Genomic DNA, 25,966 nt, shown 5'->3' with positions numbered 1-25,966 from the left:
CTCTCTTTTTTTCAAAAACAATTTTACACACAACCAAAACTAGTTTTTAGTATTTTAGGTTTTGTGATGGCCTCGGCCAAAAGCCTTAGTTAACAAAATAAAAATAAAAATAAAAATAAGAACGAGTTTAATGATGATCGCTTACAAACCCTAAACCCCAAGGAAAGTAGTATTTAAAGGTGCGAAAAGCGTAAAAGGGACAACTTTCAGTTTCCCTGATATAAACAAACTCCAGAATCTTTAATGGTTTCATGCATGTAAGATCTTGTGTTGGTGATACTATTCGGCTTTGAAGTTTTAGTATACAAACTGCTTCACAGTTCACACACCAGATTTGTGTTCTTGGCAATGGCTATGTATCATCTATCAAGAAACAAAAACACATAAACCATTCACAGACGTATGAAACATGGTTTTTGTTGCTAATATCCGTATTATCACCATATACAAGATGGAAGAAATAACAAAATCAACATTAACCTTGATCAGGATCTTGGTGTACAAAGAAACTAGCCGCGACTATCAGATAACTGAGAATCAGCATCAATCCTTTGAAGTAATTAGATGTCCCTTCCTACATAACAACAAACACACATAGAGATTTTGACAAATTCATGAGATAAACTGATCAGGTTGGTTCCATATATTTTATAGCTTCAAGATTATTAAACTCACTTGGAGAAAGAAAGCTACAACTATAACGGATATGAACAGTGTAGCTGTCTCAAATAACTGGAAATTCAGATCCATTTGTTCACCCATCATCCAACTAATGACCACACAGAAAGGAACCTATAATCCAATTCGGGCAAAGTGGAATGTATTATCATTTTTGTTGTCACATAATAATGTTCATGCAGTAGAGACAATTACGTACCGCAAACATAGAAATCTGAATTGAAGATCCAATAGCTACTCCCAAGGACAGATCCTGTAGAGGAAAGAAATTATAAAATTAGAATCTAAAAAGATATAGAAACCAAAGACAGCAGAATATAGGCATGCAAGAGTAGACATGTCTGCTTACCAGCTTGTCTTTCATGGCAAACATAATAGCACCTGCATGCTCGGCCGCATTACCAACTATAGGAAGCAAGATGACACTTATAAACGATATTGGTACGTTCCATGAGACTGAAGCACCCTGTCACGTTATATAGTAATACATCAGATCATGTTAACTTATACAGTACGATAAGATGTTCATCAGATATATATACAAATAATTATATTAACTTCTATGGCATCGACAAGATAACCGGAAAGAAGAGAGACCCAAGCCGTAAAGATTAGAAGCCAGATGATAGCTTCCCACTTGGATATCTCAGGAACTTCATCATCATCCCAAGTTTCTTCGCTCTGGTTCAGTGATCAAAGTTTACCAAACAGCAGAGATTGAGTCCAATTAGAGGAAAGAGAGACAACCAAATGGTGAAAGTGTTTATAACTTGTAAGAAAAAAAAGGTGGGAAGATAAAGAACCTCGGTAAGAAAACTTGGCTGGCTTTTCAACTGGAAAAAGAGATAAGCAGCATAGGCAACGAGCATTATGCAACTGGTTGATCTTGAAAGAACCAGCTCTGATGAAGCAGCATGAACCTCACTATGCGTGTAATGAAGAAGTGTGGGGAAGAGTAGACTCATCACTGCAATCAAAAGCATTCCCGAATTCAAAACCGCATTCCCCTGCATTAATTGCAGATGAAACATGCTCAGAAACAACCTATAACCCTTAAATTTTCTTTTTAAAAAATTACATAAATATAAACCCCCAAATTTGTGAAAAATTATTATTTTTATTAAAACCTTTACTAGATCCTTTACATCCCTAAAATCTCAAGACCTGCTCTGTTCAGATTGAGAGAATGTTATGCCCTACTTTGTCAAAGACTTGCTGTTTGCGAGAAAATACAATGCCACCGCAGAAAAAAGAGCAGCCAAGTACGAGCAACATGTTAGACAGAATGGAGCCGAGCAGCGTCAGTTGTACAACGCGTATCATTCCATTTTTAAGAGCTATAATGGATATAATCAGCTCTGTCACGTTTCCAAATGTAGCGTTTAAGAGGCCTCCAACTGGTGTGAAAAGTGTCATAGCTCGTCAGAAAACAATATTAGGAGAAAAAGGACGCAAGAAACAAAGTCACATGTTATATATTACCAGTTGGACCTGTGTAACAAGCCAATTGCCTGTAAGAAAAAATTAGACGGTTAACCGTTGAGGATATATGGTAATTTAATGGTTATGTACAAGTGAGAGCTAGCAAGTACTTACTCTGTAGCATATCCAAGACGTTCAGCTAATGGTGTGATTCCTAATAAGCTCAGTAAGAAAAACCATCCCTAACCCACAGAGAGAGAATGATCATTTCTTGAGACAACTTATAAAGACTGATAAGATTATAAATGCTTGCTAAGTGCTAACCTTGTTATCTGTCAAGTAGTGGACTAGTATTGCTAGAGGACCAAAAGGCAACAAAAGATTGAGTTTATTGGACAAAATCACGATCTTGAAGCTCTGGATGACGCTGTTCTTTGTTGTTTTGCCTGGAAGGGATCCTCCTTGCTCCAACGAGAAAACTGCCTTTCTTTGTGGGGAATTTGTCTCTACTCTGAAAAGTCTTCTGTGCTCAGCTTCATCATCGAACTCCATCTGTTTACAGTAGTAATATTTTCACTTATTAAGCTGATAATGTAGAGCAAAAATAACTAAGACAAGACTTGATCGTGAACTCTAACTTACAATAATAACTCAAGAAAGAAACCCAAAACTACTTGAATGATTAGTATATCAAAAGGAACATATATCTATATATAGTTCACAGGACATGATTTGTGATCTCAATGATCATTGATTTGGTGTAAAATCCAGTCATTGTTCACCTTAATTATTCCCAAAGAGTATATGGAATGGTGACGCATTAACAAGCACGGGGAAGAAGATACAAAAAATTAAAATGGTCTATTATGGACAAAGATCAACAACTCAGGTATTAAAGTATGAAGGTTTCATTGTACGAGTCTTGGCTTTTTCTACTTTAAAAGTGCGACACTGAAGCACGCGTGAGTATCTCACCCAGCTTTACATTCTAACACAGCTATGGGTTTGCATATCTCGACCCGATACTGCTTTTTGTCGATTCCACATAGTATTCAGAAAAAGCCACGTGGAACTCATCTTAAAAGAGATATAATGATTGAACAAACCATTCATGAAACAATGTCTTTACAAAACTATGGCCCTAGTCCACCACTAGGAAAAGCACACAATTTAAGGGGCAGCAAAACCGTAAGATGGGGGGGAGGGTAACTTTCAAAATTGTTGAAACAACTCCACAAGCTCTCAAAATGTAAATGTAATATTTCTTATACATACCAACGCAAACATGGAAAATCTGGATTGAGGATACCATAGAGGAGAAATGATAAAATTTAGAAGCTAAAGAAGAGAACACAAAGACAACAGAGTGTAAGAGAATTGTCTGCGTACCAGCTTATCTTTAATGGCGAACATAATAGCACCTGCATGCTCTGCCGCATCTTCAACAAGACTCAAGCACCCTGTCATAGATTGTAAAAAACAAACAAAAACATAAGTCAAACTCGTAAACTCCGCATTGCAAATGTTATCGTATTCACTGGTTTCTAGTCAAATCTTTGACAATAACCGTGACCGTCTACAGAAAAGACTGGTATAGTCACATTATAATGTGGTACTGATCATATAGCATAAACAGGTAAAGTGAATATTGCAACATCCTCATAAGAAACACACACACTAAAAAACAGATACTTATGGCATCTACAGGATAGCCGGAAAGAAGAGAGACTCAATTACAAAACTCTCTTTGCCCAACCCCTTTTATTAGAGTAGAGATAGCTGATACAGGATAACATAAACCAATACGTTACAATATGAATCGATACAGTGAAACCAATAAATTAATGAGAGAGCGAGCTTGCTCTTGTCTACGAATACCGATCCTACCAATTCAAAGCTGGATGACCACGTCCCAAAGATACAATTCCTTCTCCGGTACTCCTAATGTAAATGTTACCATTCCGGATTCCCCATCACACCGGTACTCCACTTCCTCAGAGTCCACCGTAACACTCCGTGGTCGTCCAACAGACGAGTATACCCCAACCAAACCACTTCCTCTTAGTTTCATCTTTACCACACAATTAGTCCCATCATCATCGCATCTTAAGCTCACAATAGCTCCTCCAGAATTAAACATCTCTATTAGCCCCACCGGAGCGAACTTGGTTCCATTAGAATATTCTTTCACCGGAACCACCGTGAAAACTTCATACTCACGTGACTTCAACGTGATTGGTAAAGATGTACCTTTGGGGAGATACACTAATTCACCTGGTAACGCAAACCAAAAAATGTGAATTGTTTGACCAAAAAAAAAGAACAATCAGAGAATTTAAGACTGATTGTTGAGTTTGGTGTACCTCTGAGATGGGAATAGACGACGGAGTCACCTGTCCATTCAAAGGCTGCTACTTTGTGGAGGTAATGAACATCATTAGTTCTGACATAACCAGAAATGGTCCCAGGTTGTTGGTCATGGATCATGTATCTCTTCTCCTTCTTACACCACCCGGCTCCTTGGCAGTTGAACACTCCAATAACTCCCGTGAAGTCGTTTAGATTCCATATTTTCATAAGACTAGCCAAAAACAACAACTGATGTTAATATACTATTCACTTCTATTGAATCTTTCTTCACTGGAAAAGGAGGGAAATTAGATATACTTACCTTTTATTGTCTCTGACTGGATCACTGAAGAAGCAATCACTGGTTGGTCTTCCTGGAAGCTTTGCCCTGAGGATGGAACCGTCTGGAAGGACTAGCTTCCTTAAGAGGTTGAAGTCATGTTGTCCTGGTTTGTCGCTGTTAACAAAGTTTGAGTTACTTGCAGCCTATTTTACTATACTGTATTTTTTGTTATTGGATCTTATGATTTACCTGACGTAAATGGCACATCCACCAACCGCTCGAGCTGCTGCATGATATTCAGCCATTGGATGCAAACTCTGCAGTGAGACACAAATAGATTCAGATTTATCATGAAACACGTTATAAATGTTAAATGTTGTTGTGCAAATTTAACGTACATGGAACATGTCCCAATCCGGCTGCATAAACTCGCCAAGGAAAAGTGTGTTATATGCAACAGAAGCAATGTGGATGGTGTGCGAGGCAGGATCCCTAGGCCAGAAATCGTCTGATGCCCTTATAACAGCCGTCTTTTTTGCGCTGAATACCATTTACATAAGAATGAAACCACACTGAAGTGAGATGATTCTAAAGAAACTTCATAGGTATAAGATGTTTTCACCTGTAGAGACCATCTGTGTTATGGCTCATGCAAGATATAATACCATTGTCAGGGAAGTTTCTTGAGATGGAGGCTTCCAAAGCATGGTGATACTTCTTTGCTAGTTTGACACGACCGCCATGTCCAGCTCCAAGAGTTTCCAGAATGTTTTGGACGTCGACTTTGACACCATCGATCCCAACGGATGCAAGGTAGGAGTGAAGGTCGTTGTAGAAGGTAAAGACTTTCTCAGGGTTCACCAAACCGAGTCCATTCTTAGTAATGCTTTCTAGAGATTCACAGTTCTGGTTGGACATAACTCCTGGTGAAGAAACTGGATACGAGACCTTTGATTCGTAATGCTCCATACCCGAAACGCCAGGTTTGACTCCTCCCCAGTACCCTGTTAGCGCATGCCAAACGTAAACATACTTGAGCGAGTTGTTACTCTTAATGTCTGTGATAACATGTCTAAGACTCAAGGCAGGGTCCTCCACTCGGTGGCCCTCTCTCCCATCCTTCTGAAACTTGTAATTCTCCTTGATGTGTGTTAATCTGTTGGCGAAACTGAAGAATAAACATAAAGAGAAGCTATTATTAGCACAAGTAGACTTGCACAGGCTTAAATCTACAATACAATGTTTCAAAGCAAGTAGAGTTTTTTTTGAATAAAGAGCTTACTTAGCAGCATTATCAGCGTTAAATTCAACACCGGTATCATCCATGCTAACAGATTGCCATCCATCATCAATAATGACAAATTTTGGGGGAATCCCACCGGCTTCAAGGCTGCAGAGAAATGTTGCAGGTTTTGTTAAGTCGCAGCCTTGCAAAAAAAGAAAAAGAAAGAATGCATGTGTGGTTTTGAATAAGAAAGACTCATGAGTACCTTTGAAGACCTTGCTTGACGTCACTGGCCGTGACATTGGTGTAGAAGGCATCCCATGTGCACCAACCGAACCAGTTCAACATATCTGGCATCTGCACAGAAACCAAAACAGGGGAACGAGATTCTTCACGGTATTCAGTTTCTAATTAAATCTGAGAAAATTGATGTAGAGACGAGTTTCCTTACTTTCTTTCTCTCGCGGTGTGAAAATGTCTGAAGATGCTGTTCAACAGCCCTGCATAAATCATTGAAAGACAGAGAGATTCTTCTTAACACTAAGATTCTCAATACAAAGAGAAATGAAGAATCTTTAGTAAAGAAAAGGTTACAGACTTGACAGCTTTGGTGATGACATCAAAAGGGTCAGAGCCAGCAGCCACAAAAACCAAATGATCCCCCTTGAATTGGTCAACGGTAGGATCACCTAACCATACAAACACACAGAGACACTCTAAGCAAAGTTACCAACTCAAAAATCTAGCATTGTGGAACACATACATACCGCTTTCAAGACAAATCTCAAGCTCATTCGATTGGTTGCCTTGAAGAACAGCTCGAAAATCTCCTTCGAGGATGGGCAAGAACACAACGTAGGAGGCAGGGTGATCTCCTTCCAAATCAGAACCGCCGTTAGCTTCTACGATTAGAAACTGAGTCTCGAAAGGAATCTCCTTCCCGTGAGTCCCCATTCTCTGCGTCATCCACCATAGTTTGAATCGGAACACACACATAAACCTCAACTCTCTGCCCAAACAAAATGGTGAAGTCTAGTCAATCCAAGCATTCATTAGTTATCTATCACAATGCTGCTGACATTTAACAAGAGAGAGAACAGTACTCGAGTTTCCCTAAGGGGAAGACACGGTGGCTTCCGGTTTGGTCCGACGAGACGCCGATGAAAGCTCCGTCGATCAACGAGTTCCCTGAAGCAGGAGTGACCACAACATTCTCCGGCACGCCGCGAAGAACACGGTGTCCTAACACCACCAAGTCGGAGTTGCTGACGCTGATTCCGGCACCAACCGTCATTGTTGCAAAAATCAAATCGAAGAAAAATAATGAAACCTCGAGACTCACGAGTCACGATTCGCAAGATCTCCTTAGTTGAACAAGTGAAGCGTAAACAATGAGTTATTTATAGGGAAAATCACGTAAAAAACCTTGAAAGTGTCACTTACTAGCACTTTAAACCTTGAACTTTTTTCACTAACACTTTTAACCTTCAAAGTGACATTTTTATCATAAAAAACCTTCAAAGAAGAAAAATGACCGGCTGAACAGGTTAAAAACATTTTTTTTCAAAAAATAATTATTTAATTAATAAATAAACAAAAAAATTAATAAAAATCGGAAAATTTAACAAAAAACTCATAAATTAAAAAAAGTGAGAAAAATAAATAAAGATTTAGAAAATTAAATAAAAATAACTAAAATTCAAAAATAAATAAGATCAAATTAAAATAGAGAAAAATAATAATAAATTTCAAAATTTTGAAAATTCAAAAATATTTTTTTTTTATTTTTAAATATAATGTCGGAAATTATCATTGGAGATATGCCAAAAACCGTCATTGGAGATATGTCGGAAATAACGGTTTTTGGCATATCTTCAATGATACGGTTTTTGGCATATCTCCAATGATAATTTCTGACATATATTTAAAAACGAATGTTGATAAAAAAAATCATTTTCAAATGATTTTTTTTTAATTTTCATTTTTTTTTGAAATTTATGATTTTTTTTTATTTTTCTCCATTTTAAATTGATCTTATTTATTTTTTGTTATTTTTTATTTAACTTTTTAAATCTTTATTTATTTTTTTAATTTTTTGAATTTATGAGTTTTTTGTTTAATTTTTCGATTTTTATTAATTTTTTTGTTTATTTTATTAATTAAAAAATTATTTTTGAAAAAAAAACAGTTTTTAACCTGTTAAACCGGTCATTTTTCTTCTTTGGAGGTTTTTTATGATAAAAATGTCACTTTGAAGGTTAAAATTGTTAGTGAAAAAAGTTCAAGGTTTAAAGTGCTAGTAAGTGACACTTTCAAGGTTTTTTATGCGATTTTCCCGTTATTTATAGAAGAACGTAAATGATGACGTGTCCCCATCAACTTTTAGAGTATTTGCACCCCCTACCCACAACATTTACCCTATTTAGTGATCTATCCACATTTCCCCCAAGTTTTGCTCACTCCATCATCACTATTTCCCCCCCAAGTTTAGGCAGATCCTTAATATTCAACTTTTTTTAGTACTTTTTAAATTAACTCATTTTTTTTGTTTTATTTACCACGTATTTCTTTTCTTTCTTTTACTACTCAGACGTCATAACTTTATTTACCCATTCTGAAAATGCGAAGAAAAAAAAAACAAAAAGTAAGATATGCATCTTTATCTTGGTACATTAAACTATAAATATGAAAATGCTAATTGATTTCTATTTTCTCGAAGAACAGATACGCGTATTTACGTGGAATTGCATGGCATAAACCTTAAACATCATACCCTCTTTTTTCAACCATCTGAAACATGCATGTTTTATTTAAGGAAGAAATGATAATCATATAGCTTACGTATACGTTATTACCCCCTATTTCATGATTCGGATATGATTGCTGACTGTGTAATCCGAGTTGAAAACGATCGATGTTTAGTGTTGTCTGTTTGACAATTACATCTTTGGGAAAACTAAAAAGGAAGAACAATGACTCATATTACTAGTAGATTTAAATAATGAAAATATCTACTTGTGTTGTCAGTTATTATTAATAGAGCGGCGTAGATCTAAAAGAGCAGACTGGGACCATCACATGCACGACCATTGGACGGTTGTTATAAGAATAAGGTCACACATCTATTACCAATGCGACAGTAACCAACCGATATGGATCCTTGTGTCGGGTAAATAACTTCGAGACAAGGAAAGACTAGATTCATTTTTCTTTTTGATATGCGTAGTGAGTGTGTGGTCACGCCATATGTTTTCTTATTTGATGCATCTTCTTCTGATAAAGCATTATCCAGAGAAGAATATGTTTTTTTTTGGTAAAAAAAAAGGTGTTTTCACCTCTTTGCCGGGAACCCAAGCATTGTAAATAGTCCCTCCCACCGTGAGTTGAACCCAAGTGGCGGAAGTTACAGCCGCAATCCCTTTACCACTAGGCCAACTCAACGTTGGTCAGAGAAGAATATGTTCAATAAATGAAAGTGTTATCAGAATCTAACCCAAGAAAAGGTTAATCATCCAATCTTTGATTAATTGTCAGTTTACTTTGTAAGTTGCACTTGCACACTTGCACTTTATTCTAAAGAAAACGAAGGCATGAAATGTCAAACACAGAATCGAGGGTTACTTATGATTTTAGCATATATATAGTCCGTATGAATGCGTATGTATAAATCATGAAGAATGTAATAACTAGGTGTTAAGCATGCACATGCGGACATAATTCTTTTATTAGTTTATGTCTTACTAATCTAAAATCCACATAATAAGTTATTATTTATGTTTTCAAATAGTTAAATCATACATCAAGGTATTTTTATATGTCAAATATTTTCATCAAAATATATACTTATTATTGTGTTAATTTTTTTTAAAACACTCATATCTTAGAAATAGTTTAGAAAATATCTTTATATAAAATATTTTTGCTTGACAAATATTTAATTATAAATTGTTTGGTATCTTAATTTTTTTTTAATTTTTATAATAAAAACTATTGGTTCCAGATAGCAACACAATATATACAAAAATTATCTTATTTTTTAAATATGTTTTTTGATAATTTTATTATATAATTTTATTATCAATTATTTAATATTTAATATAACATATAAATTTAATATTATTAAAATAAAATTTGTTTTTAATTATATATAAAACTCATTAAGGGTATTATTTAAATTAATAAATTATTGAGTAAATTAGAAACTAATAATAAATCAATAACCTAGCTAAAAGTCAACCTAATAAAAATATGAAAAATTAACTAAATATTTAATATAACATATAAAATTAATATTATTAAAATAAATTAATTTTTAATTATATATAAGATTCAATAAGTGTATTTTTTAAATTAATAAATTAGTGACTCAACTAAAAACTAATAATAAATCAATGATTTAGCTAAAATCTAATAAAAATAATAAAAATTACTTAAAATTATGGAAAACATGACAAATCAGCAAATTCACTTCTCAAATAATAATATAGATTTGAAAATCATTGTCACATGAATCATCGTCTAATGCATAGCTGAGAATTGAGAAATAAGTGATTCTGCATAGGTTTGACTTGTCCTAATCATTTTTAAGGGATTTGGGAATTCATATGCATGCAAATAAACGGAGCTAATCACTTCGAGACGGAACCATCTCGAATCCACAGCTATGTCTACCTACGGATATCCTACGTGTAAGTTTCAGGTTACAGCTTGCAACAGCCATGGAGTTTCAACATTTAAATGTAACATCTTGAGTTGTGATATATAGAAAGGTTTAAAATGATTGATTTGACTATTTATATCACCAAAAGTTGACTTATCTTTTTCGTCATACATCTGTTTAGAACTCTAGAGTTAAACATGCTTGAACTGGAGTAATGGAAGGATGAGTGATCTATCGGGAAGTGATTCGTGATACCGTGCGAGTGATGCCAAAACATGGGGAAAGGTCGGGTGGTGATTGCAGGGACAATAAACAAGACTTCTGGGTCTTAGAAAAATTAACGTACCGTCCGTCAGATGGAATAGAGTCCACGTGCCGAGTGAACGGGCGTGGATGGCCCATTAGCCGTGGACGGTCAGAGCGATATATTAAAGTTTTTCAATTTTTTTTCTATACCAGTCTCAGTTTTTTTCTTTCTTTTCACAACAAGACTTTGATAGTACTCAAAACAGAGTCACATATTTTGTAAATCAGTTTTCTTTTTAAATTAATTTAACATTTATTCAAAAAAAAACTTAAAATATCTGTGTATGCTCAATTGACAACCAAAATCACTCGGGCGAATGCATAATTGGTCTCTCGAAACTCTATTTTTTCAGGTAGACTTCAGTTTCTCAAAACACAGATATTTGGATTGGTAAATGCTAGGTGTAGACTTTTGTTTTGCCTAAGGGATGTGTTAAGATGATTGAGGGGTTCTGCTCAATATTTTTGTGGTCTAGTATGAGCAAATGAACTGTTTACGGAACTTATAAATTTTAAAATTTACACATTTGATGGAAAAGTAAATTTGTGATTTTTCTAGAAACGTCATTTCGTGGTTTTAATATAAAACACGATTTTTCATATTTGACAAAAAACATCATTTTACGGATTTGACACGAAAATATGTGTATTTAATTTTGGCGGAAAACATATTTTGACGGAAAATGTGATTTTGAAAATTGGACAAAAATGATTTTTTTTTTTTATCGAAAAAATATTATTTTGTGGTTTTGGCGAAAACATGATTTTGTGGTTTTAAGGGAAAAAAGATGATTTTGTAATTTTAAGGGAAAACATGATTTTGTGAATTTGGCAAGAAAACTTAAACTAGCAGTTTTAGCAAAAAAAAAAAAAAAGGGTGATCATGTGGTTTTGACGAGAAAATCACATCTTCTCCATTTATGAAAACAAAGAAATAATTTGATCAACAACATCTTGATCTTTCTTTTGATAGAGAATTCGTAACCCTATCAAGAAGACATAGGAAGCTTCTTTTGTCCATTTGGTTGATTTAGGTGTTACAAAAACCTGAAATTTTGATTATTCCACTTTGTGTTTTTTTTTCTACTTTTGCCGGGATGAAACAGAACTAAGAATCTGGTATTGTAAGGTCTTTAGATTATTAATATGATATTTACATTTTACCACACAAAAAAAGACACAGTTTGGCGTTACATTATAATGTGATATACATTAAAATTTTGAATTGGTTACAAAAAAGAATCAAGATCAACATTGTACAACTAGTTTGGAGTATTTCTCTTGGTTTATGCATATCTATTACTGGATATAAAGATGTGTTTAGTAGCGGGAGTCTCTTTCTCTTTTCCTTTTCTTATGGAATTTGAACTTGGTATCTCAAGATGACAAGCAAAGTTTAATCATTGAATTTAAATAGTTGTATGAACACATTAACTTTTTTTTCAAAAGAATCCATAGACATAATTAGTTTTTCACTTCTTCTACACATTATCTTTTCTTTTGATTCTCAAAACGCATTAAGAAACCTTTTTCTTATGTTTTATATAATTGAATTCGAACCAGGATTTCACTTCGATAAAACAATTTTTTTTTGTTACTAATGGACTGAGTTACAAATACTTGGATAACTTTGCTTTATAAGAAAATTTAGTAGAAAAAATATGGTCTAGAAGAAGAATATTACCTATATATATACCAAAGTTGTGTGGGTGCTTTCTTGGTTTGCTTTAAAGCAAGAAATATATAGACAAAGCGTTCACGCACCACTCTCTTAATAATCCCTTCACTAAAATCTCCCTCTCTTCTACGCCTCTCTCCACGTTTCTACCCCCTCGCTCTCACAACCAACAACCTAAAGAACCCTCTATATAGGCCCTAAACGTATCTACAATTCTCACAACCTTCTCCGGAAAAGATAGTGATCGAGGAAACAATCGCAGTGATCGTAGGAAGAAGAAGAAAAAGAAAGATGTGTTGTGGAAGGATTTGCATGTTATGCACATGCTTGGTTTTAGTAGTGGTAGCCATTGGTTTGGTGTTTGGTTTTGGTGTATTCAAAAACGGGTACCACAAGATTCACGACACTGTTCATCTTGATTGTGATCCGAGATTAGGCTGCAATGGCAGTAGTAGTCGGCGTGCTTACGGTTTCGTACCTCCTCCAAACAGATTTTAGCTGAGAACACAAACTCCAATCTAGCCGTCAGTTTGCGTTTGATTGGATGGATTTGGTCTCTTGTCTTTTATTCTTAGATTGTCTTCTTTTTTCTGGTTTGGAATGCTTATTATAGTGATTTTATTATAATTTACAGATCAGTGAAGTTTATGTAAACAAAGCACTTATCTGTTTATATTGTCCCATTGTAAACATATAATACGGGCTGGGCTTCACGAACTAAATAAACAGTTAGTATAGGAGATATATCATTAGGATCATAATTGTAATTAGTCAATACCTAATTACCTCTGTATTCTGTACACATCAATAAAGTATTCAACCTCCTTTCATACAGTTAGAGCATCATGGTGTTCCTTGTATCTCAAGCAACAGTCTATATTTACATTACAAAACTATATTGTTTAGTCGGTGATTATAAGAACTTCACAAAACAGATAAGAGAATTTTGGGAAGTTAACATATTAGGCCAGAAGGCCTAAAAGAAAAGAATCAAACGTGTTTAAAAAAAAAAAAAATAATATATATATATATATATGTATATATATATATATATACCACAAGCAATCTTAAACCCTAAACGCTTCTTTCTCTCCAAGGTTTGTTGGCGGCTACTCGATGGGTCCTTGCCGTCCTTGCCGTCTTCGCGGTTCTTACGGTGCTCACGGTACTTACAGTCTTCGCCGCCCTAACCGTCCTTACGGTCGACCAAATATCAAACGGAAGATAATAAGAAGACTACCGGAGATGGAGATGGAGATGCGTATTCCTATGCATGTGGTCACGGAGGAGGTCCTTACGAGAATGCCTGCTAAATCATTGATGAGATTCAAGTGCGTCTCAAAGCTTTGGTCATCCCTCATCAGCTCACCATACTTCAAAGACCGTTTCCTCACTGTCCCAACCCGACAACGCCCACATCTTTTCATGTGTTTGCAGGATGTCAATGACCACAGTAGCTCTGTCACGCTATCATTGGTTCCAGACGCTAACAGTGATGATACTCCGTCTTCTTCTTCTTCCTTTGTAGTTGACCACACCATCCCACGGATGAGAGGCGGTTACATCTGCCAAAATCTACGCGGCTTCATGTGCTACGACCTATGGCAAAAGCCGCGTATCTTTAACCCTGCCACTAGACAGCTTGTTACTTTACCCCCTGCCTTCAATCCCAATACTACCAAAGGCACCGTCTCCTACTATTTCGGACACGACCCTATTACAGACCAGTACAAAGTGGTCTGCTCAGTTGGTGTCCGTTTGACCGATACGCAAGAGGTAAGGTCCCATCATCGTGTCTTTGTCCTCAAACCTGGAGGAGGAGGTTCCTGGAGAAAGGCGTATCGACTTCCTCCTCCGGACTTTATTCCTCATATTGCGGCCAGAGGAGGCGTGTGTATCAATGGGGTTATATATTACCTTGGTTGGACTGCTGCTGATAGCTGTATGCTTGTGACTTTCCATATTAGATCCCATGACTTCAAAATGATCCAAGTACCTCTTCCGGAGGAGCTGCCTCCTCCTGCAAAGATGAAGAATGTGTGTCTTGTAGAGTATGGTGGCAAAGTAACTGTCGTTGACCAGGCCAGTCTTAGAGATAAGGGTAGGCTTGATTTATGGGCATTGGAAGATGCTGCAAACCAAAAATGGTCGAGTAAGAGACTGGTTGTGAAGCCTTCTCAGCTAGATTTTGTCAGAAACACTGAGTTTGTTGTCAGAGGTACAAGTCGAAATGGCAAGGTTTTCTTGATACCAACGGATTTGGTTTCTCCCTTTCAAATTCTCTGTTATGATCTGCAAAGCAACCATATGAGAAAGATTGATATCAAAGGTGTACCGGACCACTGGTTTAGTAAGGACAAATCCACCGTTGAAGTGATGTTGATGGATCACAGTGAAACTCTCATGTCCTTGATGAATACATGAGAGAGTTTAATCATTCCCTTTCTACCAAGCTTTGTGTGTTTAGTTGATTAAGAAGACAGTTTAATTGTTGGTTTTTATATTGGCTGATATGTTAAGAATTTTATAGTGTTTTTTGTTTGTTTCATTATTGACTTACATGATATAAGGACAAGACAAACCTAATCAAGATTATCTTTCTTTTCCAACAGTCTGTTTGTTTTGTGAGGCCATAAATTCCTGCGGAGTATCATGTAAGAAAGATATCTGTAGAACACACAGGGAACTTTTGTATGTGCTTCCTAGAGATGATGTGGTGAAACTAAAGGATTCAGGAATGAGGAAGGAGAGACATGCTGACTACTAGAAGAGGCAAGTGATAAAAGAATTTGGTGTATTACTTGCAAATGAAGAAACCTAAAAAAGCTAGAATCTACTTTGTTTTTCTTTTATAAAAGCTATCTACAAGCTGCTATATACATAAACAAAGTTCATTCCTGATACGAATTCTTAGTTTCATAACATCATCTCTAGGAAGCTTATAGCCACTTGTACTTTTTAACAGTAAGGTTAAAGAGTACACACAATTGTAACAGTCCAGTGAATTTTGTTTTTTTTTTAAAAAAGCGCAGAGTCTAGTATTAAAGAGTACAAACGTTTATGTCTGAAACTAGCACTTTCACTAGTGTATATGCAAGATGAATTCAATATTTTCTTAGAGAACTTAAAAATAAAATATTGTTGTTTTGTAGATTGAAGGCAAGTACAAGTTTTATATATAATATGGGTTTCTTCTATATGCAAAATTTTCATATCAAAACGACCATATCTAACCAAGCTTTGTTGAGAGGAGAGTAGCGGCTATGCGGGACGGATATATCTTGGCTGAACTGAACCTAGCCATCAGACATCTCATGAGCCTTTAATGGCTTGAAGATTGGCTTAGCAAGTTAGCAGGCATTGCCTTAGGTTCAGTTGAAGACTGACTGTTAAACTGAATGCCCATTATGAATTTTAGTATTGGGCCTTGTGGCCCATTAGTATTGTACATTTCGAAAAATAACTCAAGGAGGATACTATTCTTCCGCATCTTTTATGGAACAAGAGAGATTCGATTCGATTCCCTCTCTCTCCGGTGGAGGGAGAGCAGCATAGGTCTCCTCCAGATTCGAATTCGAAAGATGAACAATGCCGATTCTGGTGATCGTTATCAAAAATGTAAGTCCTCGCTGCTCTCTTTGAACACTTATATTTGCGTGTCCATTATTTTCTTGGTTTGATTCTCATGTACTGCTTATATGCTAATCCTCTATATACCCATCTGTTTTTAATTTTTTGTTTCTGTCTTGTCTTCATGAGTTTTGGGTATTAAGTATTCACATCTCATACGAAGAGTACTGTTGTTGTCATTGATATGTCTAATTTTCCCAACGGCATCTGAAATCACTTACATAGCAATTGATGTGTGTACATCTTCCTCTGTTTAAACTACTTGTTTGGTTCTGTGAAATGACTCAGTATTTATTCCTCGAGATTTTTTGATGAAAATGTTACCACCAGACATGGATAATAAGCGTTTCATCAAATACTATTATATACTAGTATCTCCTTGCATCATATCCCCTGCACTTGCTACTCAGATTCATGAACCAACTTGTCATTGTCAAATTCTTGTGCTTCTAGAGTATATTTACCTGCCTCTGTTGAAACTCTACTAGTTTGCTTCTTTGAAATGACTCTGCATTGTTTCTGTAGAGTTGCTCCTATGATGAAAATGTTACCACATATTGGGGAGGGGGGGGATTTGCTTATTAGCTCTTTAGCTTGGCCTAAGTTTAGAATAAGTCTTTAACCAATTCCTACTCAAAATCATGAACCTACTTCAAGTTATGTTACTTAGAAATTGATTGACACATAAATCTGATAAAAAAAAGTAATCTGATGTTATAGGTCAACGATTCAAACTTGAAGTTTGCATTCAAACAAATCATGAATTTACATTGTTTCTGTTTTTAACCTTTTGCAAGGAAAAATACTTGTTTGGGGGGAGTTGAGTTTAAAACCCCCACCTACAATCCCATTCTTTGTAATCTGTACATAAAAGACCCATCAAATCCTTCTTCTGCACCAAAAAAACAAATAGAGTCCATAAATAAATGTTTTTGTATAACATTACCAACACACTAAAACCCTTTCCATGTAGTGAGGACTTCGTGGAAGACTTCAGATATCAAATCTCTATCTGCGCACTGCATGAATACGTTGAACTCCTCACGGATCTCAAATATCTTCCCAAACTTCACAAGATACCTCATGCAGCTTGCCTTCAGTTCAGGCAACTGATAGAGATAAGCGTTCTGCAGCCTCTCAAGCACATTCTTCGTGTCTATATCCTCTACAAGACTCAGGTGGCACGCGTCTTTCAGATCAGCGATATCATATTTATCAGCCGCTTGTAGAAGCGCCAGTCTATGCGTTAGAAAGTCTTCGTTCTGGATATTCCCGTAGATATAACTTAGGAACGCTCGGCAAGCTTCGAGCGGCATGTCCGGTATGTTTATCGCTGATAGTTCTTTCTCTTTCAGGTCATGTAGAAACATGCTGCGGAAAACAGGCGAACGGGCAGCGAGAACAGCTCGGTGCGCTCCGATGCTTCCATCAGAGGCGTTGATGGTTATGTCGGTGTAAATGCTTTCTGTCAACATACGTCCAAGGGATGTTACCGCTGTAACTTCGGATTGGTTCTGCGTTGAACCGTCTGCCCAGATTGAGTAAAACTCTCCACTCTGCCAATCCAGGTAAATATCAACTAAATATTAAAAAAGAACAAAGGTTCTGTCTATTTTCTAACACTTACATCTTGAGACAGAACCTTGAGGTCAAGAAACTCGACGTCGATGATGATTTTTCCAGTCAAGGGAACTTCAATTGTCCAGAGGAAATCTTCGTTTGTCTTAATCCTCTTATCTATTACTTCTGCAGCATTAAAGAAACAATGTTTTTAAATTCATCTTTTGTTGTGGAACAGGAACAAAGCAAGATCTTGTCTTTACCTGGATGAGTAAAAGCCTTCCTCTCACCAGTAGAAGAGACAACACGAAGAACAAAGGAAGCAACAGGTGGGTTTTCCCTGGAAAGGCTGGATACTTCTGGATACAACTTAACATTTAATAGCATCTTGCTTTTCTCCACAGACAAATGCCTTCATATCAATAACCCACCATATATAGTGTCAAAACCATTCTTATTACCAAACACATCAACTACTAAAAAAGGTGTGTCCACTTTTTTTTCATTCATCATCATCATCATGTCGGATCATTAATTGGTCAGGTGAACAAAAAGGGAAGGAGAGAGAGAAGAGAGAGGTACCAGTTCCAAAGACCCATCTTGAAAGGATCGGACTTGCGGTAAGTGGAGGAAGAGAGGTTGAGGATACGCCATTGGGCGAGCCTGGAGATGGTGTCTACTCTGTAAGCTGAATCAGTCATCCTAGAGAAAGCCAGAGCTGCAGAGATGTCATGGATGCAATCCAACCAACCCTCCAGCAGATTCTCCCCTGACTTTCCCAGGTTTGCTCTCTTCTTCTCCTCCTCCTCCTCTTCTTATCATATAATAGTATATGTATAAGCAAGAGTAGAATCAAGGAGATATGGGGTTTAGGGAGATGAATTGTTTAATGGATTGGAAGAATCATTAGCGTTTCTTGGATTGGTAATTCTTAGGGGGAAGCAAAGTCTGTGCTTTGCTTTTACGTCATTTGAAAGAGAGAGAGAGAGACAGGGGAAAGAGTAAAGTGTGTTGGTTCTATATGACCATATGTTTCTTAACACTTGGCCTTATTTCTCACCCTGGCCCACTCTTATGGGGCGTGTGTCTGTTTTATTGGAGTCTTTGAGTCTTCTCTTCCAACTAATTTCAGACTTTAGGTTTATAGACACTTCCAACATTTCTTGGGTTGGATATGGTTTGTACAATTACATAACTACCCCGATGAACTATTTTTAAAATGACCTGATGTTAAACATAGTTTGAATTAGTCCATAATATTTCTGGTTCTTGTCGAATTGTCATTTGTCATTAGTTATATGTGAGAGTGTATGTGGTTAACTACATAGTCTACATATAACCATCCACTTTATTATGTTAATGAATAATAACTTGATAGTGAGTGTTTACTATAGTCTTCATAGGAAAATCTTGATTTATTAGGAATCTAAGTTATCAATGGGAGCATAGCCTTGGAGTGTGATGGAAGCAATTCCAATATCTGTGTGCTTCGAAGGTAGGCAAATCTACTTTACAATTAGTTTATAGGTTTGTAATTATGTATAAGTGAATTTGCGTGATAAAGAAGATATGTTAGATTAATGTGAAGCGTTCTTTTTCAGCCCTCACATAGATTTGCGTGCATTCTCTGCCAACTTGGTTCCTTTTGCCCATTCCTTCGCAAGTTACAACTTCATCGGATCCTTCACCTTGATTTTCCCATACATTCTCACATATCCTAAACATTAATATTATTATTGTCCACGGCCTTCACCACGCTTGATTATGGGTTCAGTAAAATTCAGATCCTTATCTAACCATTACCCACTAATAAATCATTTTTAGATGTTTTTGAAAAATTGTCTCTAATTGCTTATATTTGGATACCAGAGTATGATTAGTGTAATTAAGTTTTTTGTTTTAAGTATATAATCAAGTTGGTTGGTAAAATATATTATTATCCATAGATATTTATAAAAGAGAAAGCAAGATTCTATCATTGTTAAGAAGAAAGACAACAAATGGTGGGGTCTTAGTGGAATCTTGAATTCCATTACAAGAGTGCAAGTTTTCTCTTATGATCTCATCTTTGATGTGCATAATGTTTGAATTACTTTACATATATGTATATATTATAACCTTTAAATTTAAAACTTAGTTATGACTACACATAGGGTATTTAATAAACGTATAACAATGTGAATTACCTTTTGAGTGATGAATAGAAAACAAAACAAAATATTTGGAAAATAAATTAAAGCTTAGAACAAGTGTGTATATAATATTGGTCCAAGTGGAGAAGAAAGGTATCTGTGTTTTGTCATTTTCTGGGACATTGAATCTAGAATCTATTCAACACCCTATCTTACAAGCAACCTCTAGAAATCACGTCAAAATTGATCGCGACCGTACATTTCCGAAAAATATCAGACCTTAATCATGAGTCTTGTTTATTATATCTCCAAGCTTGACTAACACCTTTTATTGAATCAATTGAATATGATTTCTTAATCTTACAAAATGTACATGTGGTTATATATACAATGGTTTAAGCAAAAGGAAACTTAACCATTGATACAATTCTTTACTAAACCGGTATATACACTAATATCTATTTTCTTAAAGAGAGAAACTAGATTTTGATCCGCGCTTAGAAAGCGCGGGTTTTTTTCGGCAAAAATAAAAGTTTAAATTGATTATTATTTTGTGTTCATATAAATTTTTTAAGATTAAAGTCACCATGATTTATATTGATATGATCAAGCATCTGCGTTTTTGAAATTTGGTTGAAATGTTTTTAAAAATGATGTTTGTTTGTATAATAGTATAGAAATTATGAAGTGTAAATATATATGTTGGTATTGGAAAGATTGTTGCTCACAATTATATATATATATATATATATATATATATATATATATTAACTATCAAAATTTAAAAATATAAAAGCAAATATATAAAAGAGATTTAATCTGTAGTTATTATAAAGCTATATTGTTTTTCTATACATAGTCAATATTTAAATTATTGTTGAAAATTAAAATCTAAATTTTTAATTGCAGGTTTATTAATATGAGTGTAAAATGAGTTTTAATGTAAACTATGACATTGTCATATATATACATGGTACGTTTTTTTATTTCACATATCCTATTAGAAACATACTATATATAGGTCTGTTTATTTATACTGCTGGTACGTACAATTTTATATATACCTTTATCAAAATATGCGACATTATAAGGACTAAAAGCCTTTTAACTAACGTTGAATAATATATGGTAATAGGAGAAATAATAGGTACACCAAATATACTATTAGTTAAATGAAAGGGTGCAGTAACCTTGTTTAAGTAGATTTTTCAAAAATGCTTCCCTTTTAATAGAATAGATATTGAGTTGATAATAAATCAAAGTACTAACTACATTCGTTACGTTATGAATATGGTAGCGGTCAATATAGAGTTGGAGTTTGGTGAACAATTTGACTAGAAAAATTGCATGATGGGTCGAGTAGATCTCCACCATTGGTTTCATTTGTTACTGGATCTCAACTACCCACCATTGTTTTTGCTTTTACACATTTTTCTACATCGCCTAATCATATTGTCTGTGATCATTTTCTATTATATTGAAGGTATGGAATTCTAAATAAACCTGATTGATTCAGTTTCATCTTAATCAAACCAAATAAATGAACAGAAACTGAATATATGTTCTTATGAATATATAAGATCGACCTGGTTATAAACAATCCAAACTGAAACCGTATAGATTAAGTCAACAATAGTAAGTTTGGTTTTACTTTGATAACCGTATAAATCAACATTATGAATCTATTTATATGTGTCACAGTTTGGGCCCAGTGGACAGTCTTCATCTGGGCTGGATTTCAATATTGTAACATGTACATTCTTTTGTAAAAAAAATGCATTTCATTGTTGAAATTAGGGCTGGGCAAATAAACTGAATCCAAAAATTCGAACCGAATCCGATCCGATAAAAATGAATCCGAACCGATCCGAACCCGACGTAAATACCGAATGGGTCTTGTTTTGTGGTATTTCGGGTTATGGGTATTATCCGAACCGAACCCGAATCTAAATGGATATCCGATAGAACCCGAAACATTCAAAACCTCGAAAAGATCTTGTACCAAACATGATTTCAATTCTTAATATGTATCCAAAATACACTAAGAAATATTGAACATCTAAAATACTTATCTATTACATGAAGATTGGTGGTTCTATTACATGAAGGTTGCTGGTTAAAGATGGCCGTTGAATCTTGAAGTATTTAGATTTAGATTTTGTTTTTGTTAAACAATGTTTCTCATTTCATGAGAACTTGGTTTTCGTTTTATGTTTTTATTTATTTGGTTTTCTTTTTATCAGTAAATATGTTTACTTTTCGTTTGATTTTGAATGATCACGGTTGATGTTCCTTATTTTTGAATCGATTTTACTTAAGTTTTGGTTACAAAATAGGTACACATCAGGTATTTTAAAAACGAAGAACCGATTTTACTCATGTTTTGGTTATAAAGTAGGTAAAAATCAGGTACTTTTAAACTGAAAAACCGATTGGAACCCGAACCCGAAAGTATTTTGGGTTGTACCGGTTCTTTGAAGATTTACTAACCCCGACCCGAACCCGATAGAACCCGAATCGGTCCCGAACCGAACTTTCATATAATCCGAATGGGGCTGATTTTGATAAACCCAAAAAACCGAAACCCGATTGGATAAAACCGAAACCCAATTGGGACTCCAAATGCCCAGGCCTAGTTGAAATTGACATTGTATTTGATCACTGAAACTATGAAAAAAGAATCTCTTTTTGACGTTTTTATTTAATGCAATGCAATGATATTCATATAAATCAATACAACAAAGAGTTGAGAAAAAAGTTGACGAAAAAAGCAAACAAACAACAAAATATTGTACGGAAACATTCAAATGTTGGGAGTTAAACTCATATTAACATTTTGTTAATTACCAAAGCGTTTTTGCACAGTTTAAGAAACCATTCGATCCTCTGAGAAAGCTCTGCATCGTTTCCGGCTCCTGACTCCAACTCGTTACTACAAGACTCGATGGCGCTGATTGCCGCGTTCAGCCAGACGTCGACGTCGGCATGCGCATCAACAAGCATAGCAGATATCGAGTCGTCGAGCTGCTCCACAGCATCTTGGTAATTCTTCTGGCAGTCCTCGAGTGTGGCCTCCGTAGCCGGCTCTAGATCCTCTCGGCTAAGCATTTCCTTAATATAGGCGGAAGTGGAGGAGGCGTTAGCTGAGGCGGCAGAGATAGCTATGATCTCGATCTGGTTGGTGGTGGCTGCGAACTCGCCAGACTCAGGACGGGTCTGTATGCTTGAGAGGCAGAGTTTTGGATCGTCACAGTGTTTGCACAGATCGGTAATAAGATTGGAGTCAGCATTGACATATGAGAGATAGAGAATGAAAATGAAGAGAAGTCTCGAGAATTGCTTCATCTTTGATTATTGATTAGGTTTGGAATGAAGATTATAAGAATGATGAAGAAAGATTTATATTTGTAAAAGGGAAACCTACAAAACAATAATCAAAGTTCAAAGCGAATTTTGTTTATTTGTTGTTGAAGAATTCTGTTTTTAGCAATTTTGTTTATAATGAAATGGAAAACTAATCTGACTTAAAAAATAAGGCGGGAAATATGCAACTACAAACAGAAAACAATTTGGCCTATGGGCTGAGATGCTATTTCTGAACGAGATTGAAACCAATAATATTTCAAAATTTTTATTGGATTTTCATGGTCTCAATTAGGCATAAGCTTTCAGTTTTCAGTTCGGTTATGGTTTGATTTTGGTTCGGTTACTTTGTTTTTGATTGAGGTAACACCGTAACAGTGGTAGAAAACAATTAATATCCGATAAAATTCTGGTTTCAATCCGGTTATGGTTTTCAGATAAATCAGATAAAAATCAGATTTTGATTATTATTTTTTCAGTTTTTCAGATTAAATATCTAGTAAATCAAATATATCTAAATATTTTGGATAAAAAATATTAGGCAATTTGGTTCTTTCGGTTAATTTGGAAAATTTTGAAATATTTCATATAAAAATCAGGTAATTTGATTTTTTGGGTATTTGGTTTATAAGTAATATTTTAAAATTATTTTAAATTTTTATCAAATATAATTAATAGTTTAGATAATCAAACTATATTTTAGATATTCATGCACTCATTCGGTTTTCGGTTCAGAGATATAAAAATTACTCGCTTATTTGTGAACATCTGTTGGTTTTAGATTTGATTTCGTTCAGTTATCGGTTCTCAATTTATATGCGTAGACCTAGTCTTGATATATGGATTTTATTATCAGCTCATGCAATATATATACGATCCTTTGAATATTAGGAGTATATTAGCTTTTGATTCTTTACCAATTCATTTTCTTCATTTATAGTGAGTTGCCCAGAAAAGGAAATAAATAATTGATAATTGACACGATCACGCTTCCCGCGTTTGAGGCCGAGAATATACGAAGGAATTGAAGTATTTAAAAAACAATAGTGTTTCGTTAGACATATCTTTAGCAAAGACCTTAAAAAAAATGATAACTGTTGGACTTGACCTCATCACCCTACGAAGAACATGTAACAATAAGCAAAACTTTTTTTTTTTTGCAAAAAACAATAAGCAAAACTTGAGACCCAAATAATCTAAAATGCAAACCGTTTCTAGTATTACCTTACGTAAAAGAAACTAGACCAAATATTAACGAGTATGAATGAATAGTCGTATTCTTTGTTTGTTTGAGTATATAACTCGATCATGAAACATTACTCTTTTTTTTTTTGAAACACCGATCATGAAACATTACATTTTACTAAACCCTTTAACAAAAAAAAAAAGAAACATTACATTTTACTTATTTTTAGGGTTTAGTAAATCTTTTTTTGAGAGTCCACTGTCACAAGTCACAAAAATTACAGCATCACGAATTTGGAAATTTCTAATCTTTCTTTAAAATAAAAGATAAAACCGAAACAAAAATCACTCAAGAGTTGAAAAATTCGTGCATCACATGATTCTGCAATTATCAGGATCTTCTCGGTAACCACCGTACATCACCGGAGGTGGATACGACGAAGCTACCATCTGGTAAGGAGTTTCACGCATAGATCTACAAAATCCACAGTAACCCGAATTCGGTATCTCGCATATGCATCTTCTCGCCGGAGCCATCTCATTGTTATGTTCCATAAGATACGGCTGCACTGGCTGCTTCTGCTGCTGCTGAGGAGGCGGCGGCGGCGGTGGTGCGGCCTGAACTGTGACAATGGTCGTGTGACAAACTTTCTTGCGGAGTTCACGAGTTAGCTCTGCCGTATCAATCCCTTCTCCCACTATAACCAGCTGATCGTTCTGTCCCTGAATCGAGACAGATCTCACACCTGCACGCGCGAAAACAAACAAAGTTGCTGAAACGTTTTTCAAATTACCTAACTTGGCGTGCAAGTTATTTGCAAAAGAAGTCATAGAGATGTTTTTACCAGAAGCTCCAGATGCAATTTTCATAGCTTTCTTGATTGATTTCTCACTCTCGCTCATATCCATCTTCAGAACTATCCTTTGCTGAATAAACAACCATATGGTATTTGAAAACAATTATAGATTTAACTAATAATTTTTTTTTCCAGGAATGGATAGAAATGTTTCTTGTTTTACAAGAAAGTTGTTTCAATAAGAATGAAAAAATAAGACACTTACCCTCATCGTACTGCCGGAAAAACCGACCGGAGAGGATATTCCGATAAGGGTTTTTGAGTAAGGGAGAGAAACCAAGTGCAATAGGTGACAATGCAAGAACCGATATGGGATTCTGAGTGTTTATTCTCTGGTGATTATATACAGATATGAGATAACAATGGCGATAAGTAATGAATGATAAAATATCTAGATTCCTGATTTGCATACAAAACATTCAATATTATTATATGAATTCTAATATATCATTAAAAATGTTCCTTATTAGATAATAAAACAAATCTTATAGAATTGACATATCTATCATAACGACTAACGACTAAGAACATACATTTAATAGTATAAAAAGTTCATATATCTTACTGGAAGGTTCTTGTCAACCAATTGTACTTGTTTCGTAGTAATTCTATAAGCAGATTCCCTGAAATTTACAAGT

At 35.1% G+C, this 25,966-nt stretch overlaps 6 protein-coding genes and 1 long non-coding RNA gene across 7 annotated transcripts; 2 read left to right on the top strand and 5 right to left on the bottom strand.

The window, feature by feature from the left end:
• Positions 1 to 89: 89 nt before the first annotated feature.
• Positions 90 to 4,158, bottom strand: LOC106357205 (vacuolar cation/proton exchanger 5-like). Its single transcript, XM_048738389.1, has 13 exons — positions 3,988 to 4,158; positions 3,490 to 3,560; positions 2,425 to 2,652; positions 2,275 to 2,342; positions 2,161 to 2,189; positions 1,879 to 2,075; positions 1,482 to 1,685; positions 1,237 to 1,359; positions 1,028 to 1,144; positions 878 to 931; positions 676 to 792; positions 481 to 574; positions 90 to 363 (listed from the first exon to the last, which is right to left on the bottom strand). The coding sequence occupies exons 2-13, from the start codon at positions 3,511 to 3,513 to the stop codon at positions 353 to 355; spliced, it is 1,266 nt and encodes a 421-aa protein (XP_048594346.1). The 5' UTR covers positions 3,514 to 3,560; positions 3,988 to 4,158; the 3' UTR covers positions 90 to 352.
• LOC106354090 (probable galactinol--sucrose galactosyltransferase 1) lies at positions 3,725 to 7,345 on the bottom strand. The gene is made up of 12 exons (XM_013793945.3): positions 7,061 to 7,345; positions 6,725 to 6,966; positions 6,556 to 6,646; positions 6,409 to 6,457; positions 6,223 to 6,314; positions 6,015 to 6,122; positions 5,355 to 5,900; positions 5,131 to 5,272; positions 4,982 to 5,049; positions 4,772 to 4,906; positions 4,464 to 4,681; positions 3,725 to 4,374 (listed from the first exon to the last, which is right to left on the bottom strand). Exons 1-12 carry the CDS (start codon positions 7,249 to 7,251, stop codon positions 3,992 to 3,994), a joined length of 2,265 nt encoding a protein of 754 aa, XP_013649399.2. The 5' UTR covers positions 7,252 to 7,345; the 3' UTR covers positions 3,725 to 3,991.
• A 6,372-nt stretch (positions 7,346 to 13,717) lies between these two features.
• Positions 13,718 to 15,207, top strand: LOC111199997 (F-box/LRR-repeat protein At2g40920-like). The gene has a single exon (XM_022690681.2). It carries the CDS (start codon positions 13,718 to 13,720, stop codon positions 15,023 to 15,025), a length of 1,308 nt encoding a protein of 435 aa, XP_022546402.2. The 3' UTR covers positions 15,026 to 15,207.
• A 1,750-nt stretch (positions 15,208 to 16,957) lies between these two features.
• Positions 16,958 to 18,613, bottom strand: LOC106354091 (BTB/POZ domain-containing protein At1g55760). Its single transcript, XM_013793946.3, has 4 exons — positions 18,374 to 18,613; positions 18,055 to 18,203; positions 17,859 to 17,977; positions 16,958 to 17,787 (listed from the first exon to the last, which is right to left on the bottom strand). The coding sequence occupies exons 1-4, from the start codon at positions 18,490 to 18,492 to the stop codon at positions 17,185 to 17,187; spliced, it is 990 nt and encodes a 329-aa protein (XP_013649400.2). The 5' UTR covers positions 18,493 to 18,613; the 3' UTR covers positions 16,958 to 17,184.
• On the top strand, positions 17,557 to 18,576 carry LOC125577224. The gene is made up of 4 exons (XR_007315574.1): positions 17,557 to 17,799; positions 17,871 to 18,120; positions 18,196 to 18,276; positions 18,347 to 18,576. It is a non-coding gene; the product is annotated as an uncharacterized LOC125577224 (long non-coding RNA).
• Positions 18,614 to 22,547: 3,934 nt separating the features above from the next.
• LOC106442555 (pectinesterase inhibitor-like) lies at positions 22,548 to 24,660 on the bottom strand. Its single transcript, XM_013884227.3, has one exon. The coding sequence runs from the start codon at positions 23,266 to 23,268 to the stop codon at positions 22,747 to 22,749; it is 522 nt and encodes a 173-aa protein (XP_013739681.2). The 5' UTR covers positions 23,269 to 24,660; the 3' UTR covers positions 22,548 to 22,746.
• Positions 24,661 to 24,707: 47 nt separating this feature from the next.
• On the bottom strand, positions 24,708 to 25,927 carry LOC106353206 (heavy metal-associated isoprenylated plant protein 41-like). The gene has a single exon (XM_048738387.1). It carries the CDS (start codon positions 25,378 to 25,380, stop codon positions 24,844 to 24,846), a length of 537 nt encoding a protein of 178 aa, XP_048594344.1. The 5' UTR covers positions 25,381 to 25,927; the 3' UTR covers positions 24,708 to 24,843.
• Positions 25,928 to 25,966: the final 39 nt, after the last annotated feature.

This window comes from Brassica napus, chromosome A8, assembly GCF_020379485.1.
Source record: "Brassica napus cultivar Da-Ae chromosome A8, Da-Ae, whole genome shotgun sequence".
NCBI lineage: Eukaryota > Viridiplantae > Streptophyta > Magnoliopsida > Brassicales > Brassicaceae > Brassica > Brassica napus.
Note: the sequence above shows the minus strand (reverse complement) of the source record. Positions and strands in the feature narration are given on the sequence as shown.